Raw genomic sequence first — 26,878 nt, 5'->3', positions numbered from 1 at the left:
AATAATCTTGAATAAGTAGGTACCCTTACTTATAATTATGTACCTATCATAATTAACTATGTCGTTTTAGTCCTTATAATAATATAGTCTACTTTACGTTAATAATTATGGGATTTTTTATAAAAAATATTTGATGCTAAAGAGGCATTTTCAGTTTTTCACTAGTTTTCGTCCAAAAATATTGGGTTTTGTCCTAGTGTAGTAGATACGCTAGCTAGTAATCGACCACTGTGTAGAAAAAAGAGTACAGAACTATAGATTGTGGTATATCACTTGAAAGGTAATTTTGTTAGCTTTCAAATGATATCAAAACGATTTAAATTTTCTTACCTCAATTTAGGGAATTATTGTAATAGGTCGAAAGACAAATGGACGAAAGTAATCTACAAGAAGAGATAATTTTAATTTTCGTCCACCCCAGTACTTGTTCATGGAGTCATGAACGAAAACACATCAACATTTAAAGCTGTTTTTAGTTTTCGTCCACATCTTTTTAATAGTTTTTTTATGGGTAAGTAGGTACCTACACTGTTTTGTATGGTAAAAAAGTGGACGTAAATTAAAATATTTTCTGTAATAGCAATAAAGATGATATTGGGAGAAAAAATAATGTATTTTCTAGGTCCGTTGAAGTAAAATGATCATTACAAAATTAAGTATGTATTAACTAGGTGTCATATTGCGCCGGTTTTCCATCCAGCTCCTGTTTTCGTCCGTTTGACCGACTTGCCACAAACAAATAATTAATATTATGTAAAATTAAAATACAAACCTAACTTTCCGTGCAAGTTTGGACTTGTTACAATCTACAGGGTGTTCGGTAAATGGGTATTTGAGCCGACACTAGCCCATGTTAACATGGTCATATAAATGGTATGGTGAAGTCAGAAAATTGATATCTTAATTTTAATTATTTTAATTTTCATACAAATCGGATTTTATAAAAAATATTTTATATGAAAATTAAAAAAATAAAATGATAATATCAAATTTCTGACTTCACCATACCATTTATATGTCCATGTTAACATGGGCTAGTGTCGGCTCATATACCCATTTACCTAACACCCTGTATAATATCTAAGTAACAGTTCTGCCTGCATGAAAATGTAATTTGACTAGTAATGACTCCAAAAAAATCTACGGAAGTTGTTGCTAGGTGAATGGAAAACGTCATCAAGTTAGAAAAAATGTGCCGGTAGGGCTTTTACTTCAACGGACCTACAAAGTACAATGTTTTTTTTTTTCAATATGATCTTTATTGCTATTACATTAAAAATTTTAGTTTACGTCCACTTTTTAACAGTGTTATACCCATAAAAACCAAAAACAGCTTTAAATGTTGTTGTGTTTTCGTCCATGACTCCATGAACAAGCACTGGGGTGGACGAAAATTAAAATTAGCTATTCCTGCAGATTAGTTTTCGTCCATTTGTCCTTCGACTTATTGCAATAATTTCCTAAATTTAGGTAAGTTTATTTAAATCTTTTTGATATCATTTGAAAGCTAACAAAATCACCTTTCAAATAATATACCACAATTCAAAGTTACTGTATTGTAGAATTGGTAATTCAACTGCACTCTTTTTTCTACACAGTGGTCGAAAACTAGCGTACACTAGGACGAAAACTGATTTTTTTGGACGAAAACTACCGAAATCGCCTCTTTCGCATAAAATATTTTTTATAAAAAAAACCAGTGGTACTTATTGTCATATAATATTATCGCAAAGTAGACTCTTTATGAGGACTAAAACGACATAATATGATACATAATGAGTAAGGGTATTTTAAGATATTCATTTCGCATCACAAAGTTGGCAACTCCGATAATTGGACGAAAACCAGCGAAATTACCCTACCTACTTACCTATCTAGGTCCTATTCCTAATTTTAGGCTTTTTTTTAAATCCTATGCAAGAGATGAGATTATAGTAGGTACCTACTATTAATAAAAGTAGGAATGGTAGGAATGAACGTGCTTTGTTTATTTGGTATAAAACCAACTCTAGGTAAAGGAGGGTACTAACATAGAAAAAACTTTGGTACCAACGACCAGCGCGGTCAGATCGTTCTGGTTGACGAATTCATATTCTGACGAAATCTCCGGCTAGTGCCAAGATTTCTTTCAAAAGCCAACGACCGCCTCAGAGCACGCTTCGACGTTCGAATCAGCATCTAAACCTGTCTTTTATGAGCTTTGTAATAAAGCACATTATGCCGCGGGATTAACACCTGACTCACTTGTTCACCTCAAGCGGCTCTTGCTTGCTTGACAGAATGGACTTTTGTGACTCAGATGAATTTTGTTTTGTCGAATTCGAGAAACGGACGCCCAATATGTACCTACTACCTACCTACCGCTTATACGTTACTCATTATCAGTTAAAATTAAAGCAAGTGCTAATTAACTAAACGTTAAAACGTCCGGACGAGAAATAAAAATGTTTCAGAATTTTAAGTCCCCCAATTTTGTAGAAACCCGCCTATCTAAAGAACAATGAACTCGGAAGAGCCACAAGCGTGAATATTTTTTAAAAGAATAAGTACCTGAATGAATAGGTAACCTACCTAGCTACGTAGGTAAAGTAATTAATATTTACCTATTCTTGTTTTCGTACCAAATTAACAACCAATTAATCACAAAATAGTGAATTAATCGTCAACGTCATGATTATGTAGGTATTACAGTGACTTGTTGATTTTTGATGAATATTGATGATTCAGTCTGTTACTTTACCTACTACTTACTACGATTCTATAATTATTTTCAAATAAAGTAGGTCTACCTAATCGATAATCGCACATCATTTAAACATAGGTAGGTCCTGTATTTAATAGCAGGCCTACGTATTGAAAAGTAATTTTCTAATTTGAAAGACAGAGAAATATTACTTTATTCATATTTTTTCCAGAATTCCAATTTCCTCTTGAAATGTTAACGATTGTATTTTTTTAAGCGGGACCGATAGAGCAAGGTAGAACATTACCCGCCCGCCTTTTTCAAGGTTACGTGAGGTTGAATGAGAATCAGCTATTTATCTCTTTTTGTCTTGTCAAAGACGCATAGGACTATTTCATTCGTGTGACGTTGGCGCGCGAACTTCGGCGCAAATGCGCGACCCGCGCGAGGCGTCGCGCACGATATTTTTCCCTCCCCCTTCCTCCTTCATTTGGTCGTCGGTGTTTGTGCGGTGAACATTGCTGTGCGGTGTACGTAGCACGTGTTAATAAATTGATTACAAGTTTCTCCAATAAACACAAAAAAGTAATAATGGCAGACGCAGCCGTCGAAAAGAAGTAAGTCTTTTACTAAGTTGTGTTAGAAATTAATAGTTTTGCATTTATTATTTTTTGGCGGCTCGGAAACGTGATCAAAATGGCTTCCTATTTTATGTGAATTAACTTGTTTTACGTTCGTTTTTGAATTAAATTAGTGTTTAGTGTAACAGTGGTAATTCATTAAGGCAATTTAAGTTGTAGTATGACAGTGTTTTCAATAATATTGATAGTTTGATGACGCCTGATAATAGTTCCGACGCCGACAAAAAGTACACGCGGGAAAAAGTTCTGAAACTGATAAGTGTTATGTTATTGTTCTTTTATGTGCTAGTATGTAATGTTTGTGTTATTTAAACCATGGGAAATGGCGGTATCGATCGCGTGTAGTCAATTTCCATGGAACGGCGTACCTACTTTATTAAAGGAAGGCCAAAGTTGTGAGCACGCCGGCTACGCTTGGTTCAAGATGGCGCTGCATGCGCGGCGTGCCGGCGCGAAGCGTCATCGGCGCGCGCTCGTTTCAAATCGCCAAGAACCGAGTTTTGCAACTCGTGGCCTTAGATTTTATTAATCTAAGCTCGTGGCGGCAAAGTCGGTTACATTATCGCGAGGGCCGCGTGTTGTCATTACTTTATTTTTAACGCTTATGCGTCGACTGCGAGTAAAGGTAAAGTCCGCTGGAGCGAGTAACATATTCGTTGGGTATATCGATGCTTACGTTCGGTTTCCTATATTGCAACTTTCCCACATGCAGCCTTGCGCAACAGCCACTTGTTTTTGTTCCGGCAGACTTTTCCTTTTATATCGCCCCACTTAGCCGGCGAGCATTCACGATATGAAGTCGTAATGTATTGTTATGGGCCGTTACTAACCGGCTACGGTGAGCATTACGCTAATGCCTCGAGTTTTAAAACTTATTACCTATTCGCGCGCGTACGTTCTGAACTTCTGACTAAAGTTTGTGATGATTATTTACAGTGATGTCGCCCCCGAGGAAGTGACCTCGACTGAGGCAGCGAAGGAGTCTCCAGTCAAGAAGTCTCCGGCCAAGAAGGTGGCGGAGCCCGAGAGCAACGGCAAGGAGAAGAACGGCGACGACGCTCCCGAAGACACCCCGGCCGAGAACGGAGATGCCGAGGAGAGCAACGATGCCACCGAAAATGGAGACGCCACAAATGGTAAGTTTTCGCACATAAACTCGTGACATTTTATAATGAAGTTTCAGGAAAAAAAGTTTTTATAACATTACATTCTAGCTTTTATTTGCTAGGTCCTACTGGAATTGTAAAACTGTGTGTAACTGTTATTACGATTGTACTGTTACATGAATTCGTTCATATTCATTGAGAATTCATTCTTGTTATGCGTTCAATTTCATGAAACAAGTTCCAACTTTTAAAAGTCTAATTTATATCTTTTTTACTATCTACCTATATTATCATCAACTAGCTTTCCGCCCGCGGCTTCGCCCGCGTGGAATATTGTCTGTCACAGAAAAACTTTATCGCGCGCGTCCCTGTTTCAAAAACCGGGATAAAAACTATCCTATGTTCTTTCCCGGGACTCAAACTATCTCTATGCCAAATTTCATCAAAATCGGTTGCGAGGTTTAAGCGGGAAAGCGTAACAGACAGACAGACAGACAGAGTTACTTTCGCATTTATAATATTAGTTGGGATTATCTAGCAAATATTAACAATTAATGTGTTGTTATTAACTTAAAATTGCATTAATTTATGAAATGAAGAAAATGTTATTTCACACTAATTAGCATCATTTATTATGAAGGCAATTAAGACTTCTTCATTCATAAAGAAGTATGAAGATGCTTATTAGAAAAAGTTCATTACTTAAAAATTACTTTAAATTAATTTTACATAACTTGATGTCATGAATCTCCTATTGGAAACACTTGTAGCAGTCTCTTTAAAACATCTATTCAATTCCAGAAAAGAAAGATACCGGCGTGAAGAGGAAATCCGTGGCAGCCGACAACGGAGAAGAGAAAAGCACGCCTGAGAAGAAAGCAAAAGTGTCCGAAGACGCCGCCCCCGCGGAGGAGGAGGCGGCGGCCTAGGCCCCCGGCCGGTTTACTGCATGCATCGACCATTAGGGCTCAACTCTACCTGCCCGACATATCCAATACCACACACAAAGCCAAACCATAGTTTTATACAAGTATGTATATTGATCTGAATTAACAAAAGAGTTGAGCTCTTTTGCGACCACACCTAAGTTTAGGTTTATAATACTATGTGTATTACTTACCTGTGAAGTACCTGTAAATTGTAAATTTAATGTTACTGTCAGTGTTGTGACTGTGCATCGCAGTGGACCGATCACTCGCGAGTCGGTTTAGGTATACGCTGTTCGAGTATCGGTGTCTATTACGATAGATTGTAGATGGGTTACTGAATTGATGGTTTACACGCATCGGTATTGGATAACACAATTTCGCCAGTAATATACTGCCAAAGTATTCACTCCGAGTGAAATCAATTCACCATCCGTTCTGTGAACGACGCGGTTTAATAGACAGCTTCCGAAAAACAAGGATTTTAGATAAACTAAGATTAATTAAAAAGTTTAGATAATTAATTCAGTTGTAAATTTAAGTTAGCAGTTAAATGTCGCACATTGATATATTTCATAGGCATATTTACTTAACCATTTAAACATTCCTTTGACATTTGGTTACGGATTGCACTGTGAGCCTGTAAGGTATCCTTTGTGAATCGATCGAAGTTTAGGAAGGCCTGGTGCATGCTAAAACAGCATTTTCTAAAAGCAAAATGTAACTCCTAAACGCCTTTCTATTCCCAAAGAGGTAGGAAGTGGTTCACATTGTGACACTAATTTTAAGATTTTCAAAATAAAAGTTCAAAGTTGACAAGGTGATAGTTCATATTGACATATTAATTCTGTGTGCTATTTTGTATTTCTATGGACAACTTTATTTTTCATATATCCTGTTTTTCTAATTTATTTTCTTGTTTATATGTGATAGATAACAAACCTCGAATGTAAGATAACACGTCATGTGGAAATGAATCTTAACGTTTATTTCAAAAACAAACTCGTAACACATTGTGTTCTTTATAAGGGATAATAATTAAGATTTTTGACTAACTTTTCTCTGGATCGTAACTACTTAACAGTTGAATTTTTGATTCGAAAGTACATTTTAGTATAGATATAGTAGTGTGTACAGTTTTAACACTCTACTTCTTCTCACTTGTGGAGTTAGTGTTTATAAAACATTTCTGGCAATAAAATAGTCCAATCGAAAACTTCTTTTGTTTACAAACTACTACCCTATTCCTTTCTATCCAGTTAATCATACACACACACATTCAATTCAAATTCTTCATCATTTTTATAAGACAACGCAAACATTTCAAAATCCATTTCGTTTTTAGAAGTGTTTGCTTTATCTTCTTTTTTGTAATAAAACATGAAACTAGGTAGGTAAGTATTAGAATACATCATGATCGCTTCGGTTTTATTTCAATTTATGCAAAACAGTACACTTAAATAGATCACACTATTGATGTACACCACACAAGACAAGAAAAACGGTCTTATCGCTACAAAGCGATCTCTTCCAGACTCCTAGAGTGATATTAAGCGAATATAGATAAAAGTCAGTACATTGTCACTGTTGTTTAGAAACAATGTAAGATTCTTTGCTAATGTAATGAATTTAAATGCGAAGTTTCTACCAGCAGTCGTTCGCTTCTCGGCCTACGGTTAGCTTGCAAATTGATTATCTGTTGCCTTGCGTAGTTTGCATTAGTAAGTTACTACTCGCGAGTAAGATGACATCACTGTCGCTTGGAAATCACTTCATTCGATTGGAGTGTGTTTACAAACAAGTTAATAGCTCAGCCACCGGAGTTTGGTCCAATGAAGTGATAACCTTGACTCGCGTAGTGAATTTCGACTGCCATTTCACTGTTAAACAGCGTGACTGAGGTATACTTTTTTTTTCTTTATTAGGAAAACATACAGCTTATAATACATATAATTATTACAGTGTCATCAATACCTACCGCTTAATATTTTATGTTGATTAACGATTCCAATGATGTCTGAACAGAAAGACAGTCATTAACTTCAATTTGTATAAAAGTGTGTCGCACATTATAATTTAACTTCTACAGTGTGCCTAGAACCTCTTTATGTGAGTAATGGTTATAGGCGCCCGTACAAACATTATTAGTGATGAGCACTGAACATCAATAACCCAGTGGCAAGGTCGGGCATCGCCGTGGTAACAAGACAGCACACAATGACACACGTGGCCGGCTGGCTGACCGCCGGGCAGTAAGCCATCAGACCACTCCAACGACGGACCATGCCCTAACATCCATCCTCTCCGCCATGAAACCAAAAGAGAGTCGATTCTCGCTCAAATTGCTGCTGCTATTTTCGTTCGTTCGCGTAGCAATTTTTCAGACGACTCAGAATATAAACGTCTGTAGGTATTCAAGCTTTAGCGTAAACATTTGTATCATGCATAAACATCGGATATAAATAAGTGGTGTTGCAGTGTTGATCAACGAGGAGAACAATGCGCTCGCGGAGAAAGCGTTCGAAGTAGCGAAGGAGTATGTCAGGCGGAACCCGAGCTTGGGGTTGGCTGTGGACCCGGTCATCGTGGTCGGCAACCGATCGGATGCTAAGGTTTTCCTTGAAAATGGTTAGTATAAGACGTGAACAGCTATCATCTTTTAATAACGTGTCGATAGATTTAGATGCACCAATAAATCTATTTCTGTTGCGTGCCAATTCCGTTAACGACCGTGTCGACAGTTTGCAGAAAGTACAACGACATGTTATCAGCCAAGAAAACTCCGCACGTTGTCCTAGATTTCACCATGACCGGCGTGGGTTCCGAAACGATAAAGTCGTTTACAGCCGCGTTGGCACTGCCGACTATGTCGAGCTCGTTCGGCCAGGCTGGTGACTTGAGGCAATGGCGCTCCTTAGACGCCAACCAGACCAGGTTCTTGCTGCAAGTGATGCCGCCCGCAGATATACTGCCGGAATCTATACGAGCCATCGTCACGAAACAAGACATCACTAACGCTGCCATTATTTTCGACGAACTTTTTGGTTTGTATTGTTACTACTGTATCTTTTGTTTTGTAATGGTTGCTACATTTATTACAAAAACGCTTCCGAGGAGAAACATCCTTGGATTTATTATTCGGGACTGCAAACAACCATTACTTACTTACTTTACTACGTTTGCAAGTTTGCTTTCAGAAGAAACACGAAAAACTATTGCTGTTCTGTCAGCCAGTACGATAATATTTATTAATCTTACGTATTATTATTTATTATGATAAATTACTATTTCATTTCTCAACAGTTATGGACCATAAATATAAATCTCTCCTGCAAAACATTCCGACACGCCATGTTATAACTCCTGTGAAGAGTTTCAATAAAGACGAGATAAAAACTCAATTACGAAGCTTGCGAGAGTTGGACATTGTGAACTTTTTCGTGGTCGGTAGCCTCAGGACCATAAAGAATGTTCTGGATGCGGCAGATGAGAATCAGTATTTTGGCAGAAAAACTGCATGGTTCGCTTTGTCGTTAGACAAAGGAGACATCACGTGTGGATGCAAGGACGCCACCATCGTTTACATGAGGCCGACGCCGGACGCCAAGAGCAGAGATCGTCTGGGAAAGATAAAGACCACCTACAGCATGAACGGCGAACCAGAAATCACGTCGGCATTCTACTTCGACCTGTCTCTAAGAACGTTTTTAGCCGTAAAGTAATTGACCTTTACAATCCTAGTGCTTGCGTACCAATGTTAGCAAACCACGTGCTAGTACATCTAATTATAACCTGGCATATTCCATGACTTCACACGTTTATGATTTTCCAGATCACTACTGGACTCTGGCAAGTGGCCAAATGACATGAAATATATTACTTGCGACGATTACGACGGTAAGAATACCCCTAACAGGACCTTGGACCTGAAGGCGGCTTTTCAAGAGGTGCGTTGACACGTTTATTCGTGGAAAACAATTGCTGTGATAATTTATTCACGAGACGCGACGTTCAATGTTTTTTCAGATAAAAGAAACTCCGACTTATGCGCCTTTTTATATACCGGAGGACGATCCCATGAATGGTAGGAGCTATATGGAGTTTAATACGGATATAACAGCGGTTACGGTGAAGGATGGGGCTTCTATCGGCAGTCGAGTGTTAGGGTCTTGGAAGGCTGGCCTCTCCAATCCTTTGTCCCTGACAGACCCCGACAACATGAGCGATTACTCTGCGCAATTAGTGTACAGAGTTGTGACAGTGGAGGTAGGTAAATGAACTCCGCCATTGTTTAAACTACTGTTGGCAAGTTGATAAAAATTTGTCAGTTAACATAATTACAACTGTACAAACAACTGAGCTATTGTGCGAATTAAGGAATGGTGATGTTTCTACGATGTTGAAATATCGATCTAAATTCTTATAACAGGGTAGGTGATTCGTAAGTCTATTGAACTTTCCTAGGATATCCAAAGCAATAACAATACATAATTTGATTAAAATTTGTTGAATAAAAGCTAATTTAATGCTCATGTTTTAGCAAGAACCGTTTATAATAAGAGATGACGAAGCACCGAAAGGGTTCAAAGGATACTGTATTGACCTCATCGAGGAAATCCGACAAATCGTCAAATTCGATTACGAGATTGTGCTATCACCTGACGGGAACTTCGGCACAATGGATGAGAATGGAAATTGGAACGGGATTATAAAGGAATTGATAGAGAAAAGGGCGGATATAGGTCTGACCTCTTTATCGGTAATGGCGGAGAGGGAGAACGTCGTGGATTTCACGGTTCCGTACTATGACCTGGTTGGAATAACAATTATGATGAAACTGCCGCGGACGGCCACATCTCTTTTCAAGTTTCTCACCGTTTTGGAAAACGACGTATGGCTGTCGATACTGGCCGCATATTTCTTTACAAGGTTAGTGAACTATTAAGAATACATTGTCGCTGCCTGAACATTCACGTACTTAAACACGTAGCTACAATGCCGTATTTGTTGCACAACCGTGCTTAGAACAGGGAAGTGTACCTTCATAAGAGCGTTTCTTTTACTGTTACGAACGAAGCGCCGTTTGAGCATCCGCGTTTTTATTGTTAAAATCGTTGGAAGTTGAGAAAAAAAATTGCCTACCTAGGCTATTATATTATATTATAGGCTAACTAAGTCTTAGTTAGCCTATAATATTATGGGGCAAGAGTATCTTGAATTTCACTTCTAGAAACAACTTGGTATCTTTTTTCCTACCCAAAATTTCTATCAGATCTGTCCAATTTATGAAAATGCCTCGTGCCAAAACCTGAAACATTATTTTATAAATTGTACGTACTATTAAAACATAATTTACATACATACTCGTGCCTCACAATTTTGATTTATTAGTGTGTTCATACGAGCCCGTCACTCGAGTCGTTTGACATCGCATTTCCCTGAGCAATTCATCATAGTGACTCGCACTTTCTAATTTCATTTGTGTACGGTTTATGGGTAAGTTAGTCGCGAACCGTAACTAACTCAAGTTATAAATAAACCAAAGTTAACTTTGATGTTAATGGACGAAAAAATAACACTTCTAGGTAACGAATTAAAAACTTTCACGTTCAGTTACCATCATAACTATGCTTAGTGTATAATCGATGATGGAATAATGCTTATGCTATTATAAATTCAGAACTAGTAAGTAGAAGATAAAAAGTTAAAAGGTCACGAGACTGAAAAATTAAAGTCTTCGAAACTCATTCATGATCATACTGGTGACATTTTATTAAAAATTTTGTTGCCAATTTTCCATACGAGACTAATAAGGCATATGGATTGGGTCTCCATCCTCAATTTTTCTACCCCTACTTAATATTGATAGATACTTCCATACGTTAATCGAGCGAATATCAAAGTAGAAAAATTGAATTATTTTTACGCCATTTCGATGTCATTTCCGTAGTAAATGTTACATTTTTCCACCTGATAATATTGTTTCAAAGACTGACCCGTTTCCTTATAGATATTACTTTGTTTAGCAACATAAAATAAGGAAATGTCGTCATTCACTTCGTCTGAATCATCATGTTACTTATCTTATGGAGCATTATCTTATGTGGGTCAATTCCCAAATTCGCCTACAAACATTCATATTGAATGGCTCATTCACGGGAAACTTGTTTCAAAAGACTAAAAAGAGGTCAAAACTCCATGGCGTCATGTTTCCGAATACTTTACGCCGAAGTATTAAAATTAATTTCAGGTGAAGCTACATTGGGGGATTTAAATGAGCTTTTTACAAGAATTGATGAAACTATTGATTTGAAACACAACCTTGTGGCAGTCAACTCCCTAACCAGTTTCTTCACTATGTCTCAAAATATAATTTGTGACTAGCTATGTTTTGATGTAGGTAGAGCATGGTTTAAGCATTATCATAACATCCTTCAATTCTTCAATCATAATAATCACACTTCTAATAATTATACCATTGCTTATTTGCCAAACAGTTATTTACACAAATTACACAATATTTTGAAATCTGCGATGATTGCTTCATTATCATTTAATTTATCATCATTCATACTTTTATTATTGATCAATATTTTTTTATTATCAATCGATTTCTTTTTATCTTTGCGATTTGCAGTAGGTAAACGTAAGCGCAAGTAGCAAGCATCTACTATATCTACTTCTAATGAAGAACCATGCAGTTTAGGCCAAAATCGAACCCGGAACCCTCTTTCGACGAAGTTCCCCGTATCGCTGCGTTACTCCTATTTCGTTTGTTCGTTCGTTTCAGCCAAATGATGTCCACTGCTGGACAAAGGCCTCCCCCAAGGCACTCCTATTTCAACACTACTCTTTATACATATTTATTTAGACATACCCGGACGAACCCACGTTAGACAAATCGATAGTTCCATACCTCCATTATTTCTTATCAGATTTGTGGAACGAGGTCGGACGCGATGTTTGACTGTAACTCACACAGCGAGAATTGGGAACCTGTTTACGATACTATGCTAGTGTATATGTCAAGGGGAGTACACTAAGTTGCAACTTGTGGCGAATTTAAACGGAATTATGTTTTGTGGAAAAAGTTTTGAATAAATCTAAACGGAAAACTAGCGTATGAGTTGTGGTACGAGTTTAAAGAACATGGTACAAGTACTCAGGTACAAGCAGGGAGTTTAGATGCAATAACCATATCTGAATATTAAAGGTTACTTATTTGAAGAGAAGAAAAAACCTTAAGCAACATCATTGAGATTATACAATAATGTATTTTAGTGACCAGCTAAGGCAACTAGTGAAACTATCATTCTTTAGAAATATAGGGTAGGGAATGCTTTCTACAGGGTGTTAGGTAAATGGGTATATGAGCCGACACTAGCCCATGTTAACATGGTCATATAAATGGTATGGTGAGTATACTTTCCCCCGGGACAAACTTGACCTTCATTGGTTGGGTTTTTGTGGCGGTCAAGCTGTAGATCCTGGCTACACAGGAGTTGCAGTGGTGGGAACGAGAGGTGGGAATAGTCCCGTTAAAATGGTATGGTGAAGTCAGAAAATTGATATCTTCATTTTAATTATTTTAATTTTCATACAAACCGGATTTTATAAAATTTTCTTAGTATGAAAATTAAAAAAATTAAAATGATGATATCAAATTTCTGACTTCACCATACCATTTATATGCCCATGTTAACATGGGCTAGTGACGGCTCATATACCCATTTATCTAACACCCTGTATACATATACCTACCTACTATTTTATAACCATCCGATCTTCATGCTAATTTGAGTGATCTAAATTCCAACAAAATTATGCTACTTTTATAATATAGATTTGTAATTTGGAAATATTTATAGCAGTAGCCAGTAGGTAAGGAATGTCATACCGGACTCGATTAGTCTGCTGCTGATTATGTTTACCAAGTTTTCCTTGTTATTGACCTTTCTGCACATAAAGGCTAAAATAAGTATGACTAAATAAACAAAAATAGCTATAATTATGTAATACAGAGGAAGTATTTTATCTTCTCTTTCTTGGAGCTTTGCCGGGGAAAGGAAAAAAAAGAGTGACGTGGAATGGGAAGTAAGAAGAACGTTCATCATCTGAACGAGTTATTTGATGTGCAGAATCTTCGCGAAACTTAATTTATACGTCTGCGGCTATTAAGAAAAAAAATGCTATAAACAAACGAAGATCAAAAATGGCCGTTTGATTTAAAACCGCGCGTAAATATTAAACGTTAAGTCACGTGAATGATTCGGGTTATCTAAACTTAGATCGGTTTGGCAATGGGCGAACTTTCTAGAGCGTGGGGCGTTAGTCCTAATAAATTAGGGGTTAGCCGGACTAATGTTTATTTTATTACGTGCATTCTTAGATTAATAAAACCTAGATAGATAGTCAGTGCACGAAAGGTGAGGCAGTTTTTAGGGAGCCGGCACGGCTCACCCGTAAACGTCACATGAACTGTCAAAGTGAAAAATTGCTAAACACGTCCGACGAATTTTAATTAATTAAAACGGTTTGTGCTGTGAAAGGGTGTCTAAAATACATCAGAAAAACGAAAGAAAGTGACCAGTGTTACATTTCATAAGTAAGTAGGTACCTACTACAATTCGACGCGTATTTTGCTTGAATTTGGCTTTCAAAAATTAAATAAGGGAATGATACCAGTAACAAGAAAATTTATTTCCCAATTGTTCGCCGTACAAATACACTTCCTTTTTTATGAAATCGAGACTTTTAAGTCGATTTATCTTATTGTTATTAGGTAGGTACTTTGAATTCAATAAATAAGTTAAGTACATGATGCGTTTTGTTTTTGTGAATTATAAAATAACTAAAAACTTATTAAAAATTTCCCTACTTTCGGGAAAATCGCCTTCACTGTTCACACTCCCCAACAAAATTGACACTAATGACCTTAGATTAATAAAACCTAGATAGATAGTCAGTGCACGAAAGGTGAGGCAGTTTTTAGGGAGCCGGCACGGCTTACCCGTAAACGTCACATGAACTGTCAAAGTGAAAAATTGGTAAACACGTCCGACGAATTTTAATTAATTAAAACGGTTTGTGCTGTGAAAGGGTGTCTAAAATACATCAGAAAAACAAAAGAAAGTGACCAGTGTTACATTTCATAAGTAAGTACTACGATTCGACGCGTATTTTGCTTGAATTTGGCTTTCAAAAATTAAATACGGGAATGATACCAGTAACAAGAAAATTTATTTCCCAATTGTTCGCCGTACAAATACACTTCCTTTTTTATGAAATCGAGACTTTTAAGTCGATTTATCTTATTGTTATTAGGTAGGTACTTTGAATTCAATAAATAAGTAAGTACATGATGCGTTTTGTTTTTGTTAATTATAAAATTATTAAAAACGTATTAAAAATTTCCCTACTTTCGGGAAAATCGCCTTCACTGTCTACACTCCCCAACAAAATTGACACTAATGACATAAGATTTTTGCCTCACTCTTGACGAAGCGTTTGTATGAAGACTATCCATCTAGGTTTTATTAATCTAAGCTAATGACATAAGATTTTTGCCTCACTCTTGACGAAGCGTTTGTATGAAGACTATCCATCTAGGTTTTATTAATCTAAGCGTGCATTCGTTCGCGCTACATACCTATCCATAGACCACATCATTTTAACCGATGACGCACAGCACAACAGAAGTGAGTAGGCGCGGTAGATAAAATCACGTTATATTTATTTATACATTATAGAAGTTGAAAATAACTTTTGTAAAAAGGTTTCATCCAGTCCTTTCGTTTGCCAATTATAAATTTTGTGAAAAAATCACTGGAAACTGTCGTTTGAGAAGCGGCTGCTCTGAGAAAATGTTTACTTCGTGACCTAAGGCCATCTATTGTAGCAGATGTGGAAACGACCAATTTACCATCTATTCTAAAAAATCACGAGACTATGACCGAAGTCTTCTTTCCAATTCTGCACAAGTTTGAATTAAAACATAACATAATAATATTTTTGAACACAAACAAGGATTTCAATTCCCAGTGTTGTGAAACCTTTCAATGTCAAATCTAATCGGGCACAAGATGATTTCCTTGATTATTAGGGGTTCTTGAGTTATTCTTAGGTGCCTCATGTTTATTTATAGTCCAATTCATTCTATATTTTGTCCACTCTTATGATGATCCACTTATGGGACGTCCCACCCACAAGGTGGACCAACGACATCGTAAAGGTAGCACTGCAGCAAGGCGCTGAGCGCTGGCCGCTACCAACGACTACATGGGAAAGCATTGGGGGAGGCATATGTTCAGCAGTGGACCTCCTATGGCTGAGATGATGATGATGATGATTATGATGATAAGGATAAATCCTCTGAGAGTACCTACTGCTACCATTGAACAAATCTGACTGATCTACCTACAATTAGTGAAATAGGTACAACATGATGCTCCATGGCAGAAATTGAGGGTATTGTAGGTAACATTATAAGATTTAATGGTTCTTTATGTCCCCGAAGTTATCACTGTTTTACAACCAGCCTCTGTAAATAATTAAATCCGAAATTACCATAATAGGTTGATCCACAGATGAATCCATTTCACAAAAACTGACTCAGGTTTGCCAATGCCAGCCAATGTTTGGAGTACTTAGGAGGGAAGTGACGATACTGTACTTAACTCAAATGTGCCAATAGTTATGTAACCGTGCGGCCCAACGGTAACCTAATTTGAAAATAGTGCAACCGACCCGGTTACCTACATCCGTATCGGATCTAGCATTCCACATATCCTATCGTTGTTTTTAGAATCAAGTTTTTTGGAATAAGCAGGTACCTATAAACGCAATCGCAACTGAATTTCAGTCTAGGTAACCTGCCTTAGACGTGCCTAACCGTTTTAGTCTTGATTCTTTAAGGCAGTTAACTGCTTCTAGACAATGTAACATTCGCTAGTAGTTTTCGTTTCGATAAAGCCTCTCGATTTAGGAATCTTGGAACATAGGGATAAAATTGACAAAATTTTACCTACCTACCTACATTAATCGCCAAAGCTACAAGAATCTGAAAAAACTAGATTGTAGATAAGACGAATAAATGGGGTAGCTGACTTACCTTAAAAATATCTTGAACTCGTATATTCTCGGGAATCCTTTAGAATTTTTATTGGATCACTCTTGTTCACGAACACAATACCACAACACATTAACAAAACACTCTATGTGCCCATATTTATCACACACTCACAATAATATTTATCCCTAAATTCATTAAAGAATAACTACCTTCAGGCAGGATATCTGTAACCAACCACCCACAGCACTGACTGACAATAGAGAATGACAGAGTGAAAAGATTGAATGACAGAGTCAATTTGAAAACAATAAAACATAATAAACGATGAAGTTTTATTAAATAAGGCTAAAAACCCACTGGAAAATAGTTTTATTATTTTTTATGCAGAATATTTATAACAAAGTTGAATAAAATAACCATTTTGAGTTTATTGACACAGACTTTGAAATTACTTCCCTCAGTCTCTATTTCTATTATACACTATGGGTTTTTCAGCTTTTTGATGTGGGTATTCGACAAATGGAGCCCCTACAGCTACCAAAACAACCGTGAAAAATACAAAGACGACGAGGAAAAGCGAGAATTTACCCTCAAGGAGTGTCTATGGTTTTGCATGACGTCCCTCACGCCTCAAGGCGGTGGTGAGGCTCCGAAGAATCTGTCTGGAAGGTTATTAGCGGCTACTTGGTGGTTGTTTGGGTGAGTGTGTTTAAATACATGCTACCTACTACAATATTAGCATCAACAATCCTTACGATTCTAAAAAAATATTAAAGAAAAGAAGTGTCTTACTTCATCATCGTCATAACGATCCACTGATCCACGATGCTAAAATTATCAACTTTTTGTTGGTTTTTTAACACTTTTTGTTCTATTCCTCATATTATGTTTCCACCGAACTTATACATAAGTATCGTATCTGAACATTTATGTTGTCTTAGGTTTGTGTTGTGCAATGGTGATTGGTAACTAATAGGTAGTTCATGTCTCTCTCAATGTTGATGTTTCCACTGATCCTCATGGTTTACTTACAGCTTCATCATCATAGCCTCATATACTGCGAACTTGGCAGCTTTCCTTACCGTCTCCCGGCTGGACACGCCCATAGAATCCTTGGACGATCTCTCCAAGCAGTACAAGATCCAGTATGCACCGCTGAACGGGTCTGCAGCTATGACGTACTTTGAAAGGATGGCGCACATTGAAGTTAAGTTTTATGAGTGAGTATTTATGAAAATTTGTTTCTTTCTTCAAAAAACATAAAAGGAATTTAGCAAACATAATAGGTACCTACTGCTACGGGTTCCTGCATCTTTTTTACAGAACTCTATCTCTTGAAGAGTTACTAACTCTATGGATCTGAGGGCTTCATGTAGATCGAGTAACTATTTTGAATCTTGATTTCGGTGCTTAGGATCTTACATATTATTAGGTATTTTGTGAATTTCTATGGTACTCCTAAAGGTCAGTGCCACCAAAAAATTTTAAATCTACCAAGAGTCAATGCGGAACGACGAATGACGAAAATAAAAAAAACATTTGCACAAGAATTTGACATGAACTCGTTAATTTTATTTAAATTTGTGACTGCACGCAATCACAACTGTACAAACGTCTCATTGTTATCGGGCAATGACCCCGCTTTTTGGAAGAAAGCCTTGATAACAGTGTCATCCTCGTTATCGATGTTTGCAGTTACGAAAATGTCAAAAATTTTATTTGCACTGTTTAAGATGTTGAAGAAAGTGGAGAAAGAAAGTTCCTTGATCTCGATGAAATTATTACAATTAACAACCTAAATGATAATGTCTCTAAATTAAAATGGCCAAATATCCTAGTTCTAGTAAAGTACCTGAAGAAATCTCATAGCGAAGTTTGAAAAAACGAATCTGTTGAAATTAGAAATGAAACGTTTCTATCTTACGCAGGGACGTGTCTGTGTCCATTTTTATTTCCCTTCGCTGATTCAGATCTAGAATTGTAGTCAAAATCAAAAATCAAAATCAAAAAATATTTATTCAGTTTAGACCACAAGTGGCACTTATGAACGTCAATAGAAAATAATAAAAAAAGAAAAGGTAGCCCTTATGGGGCACTTTACATGTCTCCTTATCTTTTGGGCCCTACCAGCGCTTCGAGACAAACATATGGCAAGTGCTGAGAAGAAACGCCGGAACAAACTCAGTCACCACTTATTGCTAGGAATTATCTAACGGTAAGAATAGTCAAATTTAAGTACATCAAATATGTGCAGACTGAACTGACCACGCATCCTTGTCATCAATATAGTCTCGAACCTTGTAGTACCCTTTGGACATAAGGGTATTTTTTATATGTATCTTAAATTTGTTTATTGGCAATTCGACAAGGTTGTGTGGTATTTTGTTAAATATGGTAATACATTTCCCCAAGAATGAATTACCTATCTTATGCAACCTGAATGATGGAACAGCAAGTTTATTCTTATGTCTCGTGTTAAATGAGTGGATGTCACTTTTCTTAGTAAATAAATGTATATGTTTACGGACATACATAATGTTATCAAATATGTATTGCGAAGCCACAGTCAATATATTGATTTCTTTAAAAACTTCTCTAAGCGAGTCACGTGGTTTAAGACCGTATATTGCCCGAACAGCTCTTTTCTGTAAAATGAAAATTGATTCTATGTCTGCTGCTGAGCCCCACAGTAAAAGACCATAAGACATAATACTATGAAAATAACTAAAATATACAAGCCTTGCTGTTTCAACATCAGTCAAGTTTCTGATCTTTCTCACCGCAAAGGCAGCTGAACTAAGTCTTCCCGCCAAGGCAGCAATATGGGGGCCCCATTGTAATTTACAGTCTAGGGTAATACCTAGAAAGACAGTAGAGTTTATCAGTTCAATGCGTTCATTATTTACTGTAATATTAGTATTAACTTGTTTGACATTAGGCATGGTGAATTTTAAACATTTAGTTTTTTTTGCGTTTAATAGCAAATTATTAGTTGTAAACCAGTCTAATACTTTGGAAAGAGCATTATTCACGTCGCCAAATATTTCCTGACGCCTGTCAGTTTTAAAAATTAAAGAAGTGTCATCAGCAAATAATACTATCTCACAAAGGTCCTTTGAATAAAAAGGTAGATCATTTATATAAATCAGAAAGAGCAATGGTCCCAGTATTGAGCCTTGGGGCACTCCCATTTTTAGGGGGGCGCCCGAAGAGTTAGTTCCGTGAATATTTACTTTTTGTAATCTGTCTGAGAGGTAAGAGTGTAATAGGCTTAAGGCCTTGCCTGATACGCCATAATGTTCTAGCTTAAATAACAGAGTTTGATGATCAACACAGTCAAACGCCTTCGATAAGTCACAAAATACACCAATAGCATCCTTTTTCTCCTGCCAAGCATCGAAAATGTGTTTGATAAGAGCAACCCCTGCATCGGTCGTACTTTTCCCTTTTGTGAACCCATATTGTTTTTCATGAAACAGTTTATTTAAGTTAAAATGAGACAGTAGTTGATTGAAAATAATTTTTTCAAATATTTTACTGAGCGCAGGTAGTATCGATATAGGTCTAAAGTTGGATGGGTCACTTTTGTCTCCTGCTTTAAATAATGGTATGATTTTACTATGTTTCATCAGGGTAGGGAACTGACCTTCGTTAATACATTCATTAAAGATATGAGCTAAATGGGGAGCTATAAGAGGAATGATTCACACTCTTGTGGCGGAGTTTTGGGCTGACACTGTGTAGGTTTGTTGTCGACACGAAAAGAAGAAGAAGAGGAATGATGGGTTTTATTATGTCTGTTGATATGCCCCATATATCCTCTGTCTTTTTTATATTTAGTTCTTTGAAAGTTTTTATAATAACTATGGGGTCTATTTGTCTAAATTTTAATGGGCTATTGCAAACATCAACACAACCCTCGAGAAGAGACATTGCCTGATATGAACATGAATTAAGATTGCTTGTTGTTATGATTGGTACATTTGAGAAGTAACCTTCGAATGCGTTTGCTACCTTATCATTGCATTTAATATACTTATTATCAATTTTTAATGCGAATGTGTCATCCCGAGATATAATTCTACAAGTTTCTTTATTAATACAATTCCAAGTAGCTTTAATTTTGCTGCCAGAGTTTTTAATTTTGTCACGTATGTAAATAGATTTTGCCATGGTACAAACTTGTTTAAAAACTTTTGAGTATTTTTTTACATATTCTATAAAGTCCGGGTCGCTACTATAGGCTTTTCTACCATATAATTCAAACATTTTTTTCCTACTAATATAAATACCTACTGTAGCCCAGTCACTGAATTTAGTTTTATTGTTTTTAATAATAATTGTTTTCTTAGGAAAAGTTTTATTGAACTCATTTTTAATTAATTCAAATAATTGCTCATATAAAATATTTATACTACAGTTAAAATAATGCAAAAGTGGGACCTTATTAGATATTTGAGATTTAAATTTGTCTTTCTGGGATGCAGTGACTGGTCTATATTCTATTTCCTTGCTCGATGGCACAAAATGGTGTTGAAATGACACTATTTGACCGCAATGATCAGAATTAACAAAATTTATTATTATTATAGTCTTTATGAAGGTGAGTAAAGGTGATACACATCTGATACGTTAAGTGTTGGATATGCAATTGCCTCAATGGGAGGAAGGGCAGGGGCGAGGGCGACCGTGGCGCGAATTCAATTGACACTCGCAATTATTGCTCAGGGTTTACGTCATACCAGTCATACCTACTTCCACGGGGTCAATGGCCTGAAAATGGAAAATAAAATAAGCGATAGGTAAATGTCTTGTTAATGCGATAATTACTAGCATTAAGTAGCTTGTCTTGTCTGCTCTTTGACTTAGGAGAATAGGTAATTGTGCTCTGGAGTCGGAGTTTTTGAAATTGGCAGTAATTCTTGTCTGAACTATGTCGAACTGGCTGGCTGCACCTAGTTTACAAGTTAAATATTTAAACATATAGGTACCTATGTGATATTCGTCGTTTCAGCCAAATGACGTCCACTGCTGGACAAAGGCCTCCCCCAAGGTTTTCCACAATGAACGGTCCTGCGCTGCCCGCATCCAGGCTCTTCCCGCGACCATTACCAGATCGTCGGTCCACCTAGTAGGAGGCCTGCCCACGCTACGTCTTCCAGCCCGTGGTCGCCACTCGAGAACTTTCCTGCCCCAACGGCCATCGTCTCTACGAGCTATGTGCCCCGCCCACTGCCACTTGATTTTAGCAATTCTGCGAGTTATGTCGGTTACTTTGGTTCTCCTGCGGATCTCCTCATTTCTGATTCGTTCACGCAGGGAAACTCCTGATATGTGATATTCCTACATAAAAGATAGCGTCACAATTTTCAGAATATGGAAGGAAATGAGCCTAAACGATAGTCTGAGTGACGTCGAGCGCGCGAAGCTAGCTGTCTGGGACTACCCAGTCAGCGACAAGTACAGCAAGATGTGGCAGGCCATGAAGGAGGCTGGTCTCCCTAACTCCATCGAAGAGGTGATAAATACTGATTTGAAAGATTATCTTGTCATACGTAATCATAAACCTCGTGTACTATGTGATATCTGTTAGTACCTATTTAGTGATAGACCTCGTTTCTTAAGGTCATTTGTCACTTAACTATGAACTTTTTATTCAGACTCCCTGCTTGATAAAATGAGCACGTTCAAACTAAAAATCTCAGTATAGAAACCGAACCTAAGGCTCTTTTCTTTTTATACAAAGTTCATACACTTACTCGTAAGTCGAAGATGAGCACGCTCCAACTAAAAATCTCTATTCAGAAACTGGGGGTAAAATGCGCTTTCAAAATTTTGTACAATACATAGATCTTAATTATCACACCTTCTGATGCAATTAAAGATTTTTCATTTGATTTGAGGCCTTGCAAAGGGTGAGAGACTCCAAAAGTTCTAGTGAGGGCTTCGCTTGGCTGGGCGATGCTACTGATGTCAGATACCACGTGCTGACGAGCTGCGATCTGCAGATGGTCGGCGATGAGTTCTCGAGGAAGCCGTATGCCATCGCTGTGCAGCAGGGATCACCGTTGAAGGACCAGTTTAATAATGCGTGAGTGTAGATTGAATTGTTTTCTATCCTATTTTGTTATCCACAATGAGGAAACTCTTGGCCTGCATCTCACCTGATGGAAAGTGATGGTCTGGCAGAAGGTGGAAGTGAGCTTCACCCGGAGTCCTCTACCATAGAGGAGGATAGAGGACCTGGCTAACAGTTTATTTGGATAAAATAACTTTTTTTGGAGTCGCCATTTTTAAAATACGACGGAAATCAAGTTGAATTTCATAAACCGTAATGTAATGCTCAGATAGAGTCGACTGGCTTCAAAGGATGATGGGCACAAATGTATGGAAAGTGGTACCCGCTCCAATAGCCATAACCAATATATATTTTAAAAGGCCTTTAGATGTAGGAAAATGTCTGCTATGGGGCCAGTTCTAATTCACGTTTTGAAAGCAGTAATTCCACTAAGTATTATAATGAAAGTATAACACAATCATCCATGTATACGAGTATTACTATGACTACAATCTATTAATATAACTAAAAGAAGCATTGAAAAGGAAAGGATTATACCTACGATGAACTATCCAAGCTATTAGCCCTTTATTCGCTTTCATCATCATCATCATGATCATTTTAGCCATAGAACGTCCATTTGAACATAGGCCCTAATGATTTCCACAATGGCCGGTTGGTGGCGGCCTGCATCCAGCGCCTTCCCGCTACCTTTATGAGGTCGCCAGTCCATCTTGTGGGTGGACTTATTGGGTCTTGTGGGTTTATTTGCTTTAGCAACCCATAATAAAACCCTTAAGAAGTAATAAAACTCCAACCCCTTTATTAATAAAAATTACACCCTAGTTAAACTCTGGCTTAAATTGTCACTTGGTATGGAAATGTCATTTTAATCCAAGGTTCTTCCTAGGTGTAACTTTTTATTAATAAGGGGGTAGTACTTCTTTAAATAAAAATATTTATTTCATAATTATCCCCATCAATAATAATAGAGTTAAGAAAGGATGCTGGAGCAGTAAACCCTTCCTGCCTCGCATAACCTAAGTACCATACGATAGACACGTATGATACTTCTTCTTCTTCTTCTTCCTCGGTCCCTCACTGATGAGGATCGCGACCACAGATAGTGTTCCTCCACAGACTGCGGTCATAAGCTGTGTGGACCGCACGATGCAAACTCCCGCCCACCGTCTTCCTCAGTGCCTTTTCACACGTTCCGGTTACCGGCTATCCGGCGCCGGGTACCCGGTGGTGAAGTGTATGAGCATGGTACGGAGCTTTCACATGTTCCGGCGTAATTAATCCGGCAGGCGGTCGCCGGGTGCGCGCCGGATCCACCACTGTACGTCCGGTCGCCGGGCATCGGTTAGCCGGCGGCCGAACTGACAGTGGTGTATGGAACACTCAACTAGCTTTCACACGCGCCGGCCGGTCAGTCGTCCAGGTACAGTCTGCGAGAGTTGCAGTTTCTCATTTTTGTATCCTGACGTTGCAAAGAGTTCTTCAAACGGTTATGTAATTCATCAAAAGTAGTTGTACTTGAAAAACCTGTCTTCATGTGCTCGTAGATCTGGGAATAATGTATAGAATGCACCTAATGCTTCTCTTTTCATATTAATTGTATGAACCCAATAATTTCTTGATATTTCTTTCCGGCGCAGATATTTTCGTCTTCGATTTTTTTTTTTTATGCTTAACAAGGCAGGTCTTTGATCACAATCGCACCTGATGTTGCAGTCTAGGATATAAAAGCCACATTGTAATTATTTGTTCACGGTCCATCTTTGAAAGTATGAAATGAACGAGACTGTACTCTTGTCGGCTCTCTAGTCGATACTGCCGTCATCAACCGGGGCGTGTGAAAGCTCATTTGACGCCGGGTAGCCGGCGCCGGTTAGCCGGCAACCGGAACGTGTGAAAAGGGCTTCACCGCGTCCGACCATCTCGTCGGTGCCCTGCCCCGAGCGCGTCCCCCTTCATACTGTATGATACTTAGGTTACACAAAAAGTATCTTTATCTTCGAACGCAACCAGATCTGAGGCTGGTGGCCATAGTAAATGTTGTTCGTCTTGGTAAGACCTTTCAAATGACACTACAAACATGACTATTGGAGCCGGGTACCATTCTGCAAAAAAGTATGTATATCTTCGTACACAACCAGATCTGAGGCTGGTGGTCATAGTAAAAGTTGTTCATCTTGGTAAGACCTTTCAAACGATACTAGACACATATCTATTGGAGCCGGGTACCATTTTGCCCATTGTCCTTTAAATGATTTGCTTAACATAGAAATTGCAGTCCACGATGATTTAAACTTGAAACATACCTCACTGTGCGTAGCGAATTCCCTTTATCAACGACGTGGGTGTGTAATTCGAGCCCTCCTATGATTAGCTTGGCGGCCACTAATCGAATAACCGTTGATTGTTTACAATGGCGGTGACGACATTGCTTCTGTTGTACCTACTCGTACCTACTTAACAACGAATCATTGTACTTTTATTTACCTACCTGCCTTAGCAGGTATTTATGATTCCTGCAATGTAATTTGATATTCTACCGGCCGAACGGTAGTTCAATTTCCTGTACCTCATCTCGCGCGTCATGATCAGTTCATCCGTGATTAGGTAGGGTAGGTTTATGTATGTATTGTGAACTTCTGGCTTCAAAATTGAGTAATAAGATTCTCCTACTTTTAAAGTTTAAGTTAAATCCTGTTAAAATTATCTTAGCATCAGACATCAGCAAATTTTATACCTCTTAATAAGTATTTTTGACTTTTAAAACTATACATGTGTAACAGTACAAACCTGTCTGGCACAAAGTGAGTTTATGCAAATAGTAGGCAAAGGTGACCGCGCCGACATTTCCAATAGACGACCGTATAAATTATTAGTTTGTTGATACACAATGCTTACTTTACGGCACCATGATCGAGCTACTGTTTCATTATGGTTATTATGTCGATTGGTCAAGGGAAATGTCAATACCTTGAATGTTTGAGCGATGACTTTGAGTTTTTCATGAAAGCTGCAGTTCTCGAAGTTGTATAAAAAAATAGTAACTAAATAGGTACTTAAAGAGTATAATAGTATCTACAGTTCTAAACATGAATGCATAAACAATAAGCAAAGCAGTTGCTTAACGAGGGCTGTTTCAGTCATTCAAAGCTTAGAATTTAGTAGTTTTATTAATTTGATTTCAGTATTCTTCAACTGCTAAATAAGCGGAAACTAGAGAAATTGAAAGAAAACTGGTGGACCAACAATCCAAACGCAATGAAATGTGAAAAACAAGACGATCAAGTGAGTAACATCACTTTTGTAGAATAATCATAAATTCTGGCAACTGTAGCTGTAACTGTTCTTAATCTACAGTTAGTTTAAAAATAAGCTTGTGTAGGTACTTATTATGTATTCAACAAAGTTGTTGTTGTGAGTACTTAATCAAGTATTTGTGTGCACCTAAAGGTTATCATAATTCGTTTGTTTCATTTCAGTCGGATGGTATTTCCATACAAAACATTGGAGGGGTGTTTATAGTAATATTCATGGGTATTGGTCTCGCCTGCATCACTCTTGGCGTCGAATACTGGTGGTACAAGATTCGGAAGCGGTCCACCATTGGGGATATCACTCAGGTATTTACTTTCAAGAGACTCTTATCACGTTGTGATAGAGTGCATCTTATTGATCAGAATTTTAGAGATGCCACGCTACTTTTATCTCTGGCTGTATTTAGTGATCATATCATTTAACTTGTATGGTAACTATTCATAATATTAGTGTTATTGTATTGGTAGAAAACAGCTTTTTAACTTTACACGTGGCGCTATATGACTCAATGTTGACTTGTGACTATCTGTATTGATTGACGTCAGATCATGGGATTTTGTCACCTCCATTTTTGTTGCCATTACATCATCTACATAAACGTATAGCCTCCAAATATTTGTAGACATAATTTGGTTCGCACATTTGTAGGAAGATTTTTGAATTGAATAAAAATTTGATGTCAGATCCGAAGGTGTGGTTGGTCTCTCAAGTCACAAATTTCCACAAGGTGCATTACTAGGTGCCTTATTACTTACTTTTAAAGGTATAAATGTATACTTATGAAATTAATTTCAGGTGGAACCAGCAAAATCGTCTAGAATCAACACTGATTTTAAAGGAGAAGGATTCACTTTTAGGTCCAGAAATTTGGGCCTGTCCAATTTGAAACCTAAATTCTAAACCTCGACATTTGACAAACTAATTGAAGCAATTTCTACGGAATTTCTCATGTGTTCAAACCCAACAGTATTGTCTTAATATATCATAAGTTCTGCTCCCAAATGTTTGTATGCAAGTGTGAATGCAATAAACACGTGTTGCACATTTCGAGTTTCTT

General features: G+C 37.5%; 2 protein-coding genes across 3 annotated transcripts; both read left to right on the top strand.

Moving 5' to 3' along the window:
* Positions 1-3,161: 3,161 nt before the first annotated feature.
* LOC135076079 (nucleolin-like) lies at positions 3,162-6,572 on the top strand. The gene is made up of 3 exons (XM_063970534.1): positions 3,162-3,300; positions 4,261-4,460; positions 5,232-6,572. The coding sequence occupies exons 1-3, from the start codon at positions 3,275-3,277 to the stop codon at positions 5,357-5,359; spliced, it is 354 nt and encodes a 117-aa protein (XP_063826604.1). The 5' UTR covers positions 3,162-3,274; the 3' UTR covers positions 5,360-6,572.
* A 483-nt stretch (positions 6,573-7,055) lies between these two features.
* LOC135076107 (ionotropic receptor 25a) lies at positions 7,056-26,865 on the top strand. Of its 2 annotated transcripts, none has more exons than XM_063970565.1 (14): positions 7,056-7,257; positions 7,835-7,984; positions 8,098-8,400; positions 8,660-9,074; positions 9,189-9,303; positions 9,383-9,622; positions 9,897-10,285; positions 16,923-17,126; positions 17,462-17,647; positions 21,801-21,945; positions 22,331-22,518; positions 25,692-25,791; positions 25,986-26,126; positions 26,617-26,865. In XM_063970565.1, exons 3-14 carry the CDS (start codon positions 8,118-8,120, stop codon positions 26,719-26,721), a joined length of 2,511 nt encoding a protein of 836 aa, XP_063826635.1. In that variant the 5' UTR covers positions 7,056-7,257; positions 7,835-7,984; positions 8,098-8,117; the 3' UTR covers positions 26,722-26,865. The 2 variants fall into 2 exon arrangements, with proteins under 2 accessions (XP_063826635.1, XP_063826634.1); XM_063970564.1 differs by lacking the exon at positions 7,056-7,257 and adding an exon at positions 7,624-7,762.
* Positions 26,866-26,878: the final 13 nt, after the last annotated feature.

Source organism: Ostrinia nubilalis, chromosome 11 (assembly GCF_963855985.1).
Source record: "Ostrinia nubilalis chromosome 11, ilOstNubi1.1, whole genome shotgun sequence".
NCBI lineage: Eukaryota > Metazoa > Arthropoda > Insecta > Lepidoptera > Crambidae > Ostrinia > Ostrinia nubilalis.
The sequence above is the reverse complement of the archived record's forward strand: the minus strand, read 5'-3'. Positions and strand labels throughout refer to the sequence as shown.

Excerpts from the sequence above, each read along its gene's own strand:
- LOC135076107 (XM_063970564.1), top strand. The coding sequence starts at position 7,666 with ATGAAACCAAAAGAGAGTCGATTCTCGCTCAAATTGCTGCTGCTATTT. Across the intron at positions 9,075-9,188 it reads AGAACGTTTTTAGCCGTAAA|ATCACTACTGGACTCTGGCA; the intron begins GTAATTGACCTT and ends ATGATTTTCCAG. Across the intron at positions 25,792-25,985 it reads GTGAAAAACAAGACGATCAA|TCGGATGGTATTTCCATACA; the intron begins GTGAGTAACATC and ends GTTTCATTTCAG.
- LOC135076079 (XM_063970534.1), top strand. The coding sequence starts at position 3,275 with ATGGCAGACGCAGCCGTCGAAAAGAA. Across the intron at positions 3,301-4,260 it reads GACGCAGCCGTCGAAAAGAA|TGATGTCGCCCCCGAGGAAG; the intron begins GTAAGTCTTTTA and ends GATTATTTACAG. Across the intron at positions 4,461-5,231 it reads AAATGGAGACGCCACAAATG|AAAAGAAAGATACCGGCGTG; the intron begins GTAAGTTTTCGC and ends ATTCAATTCCAG.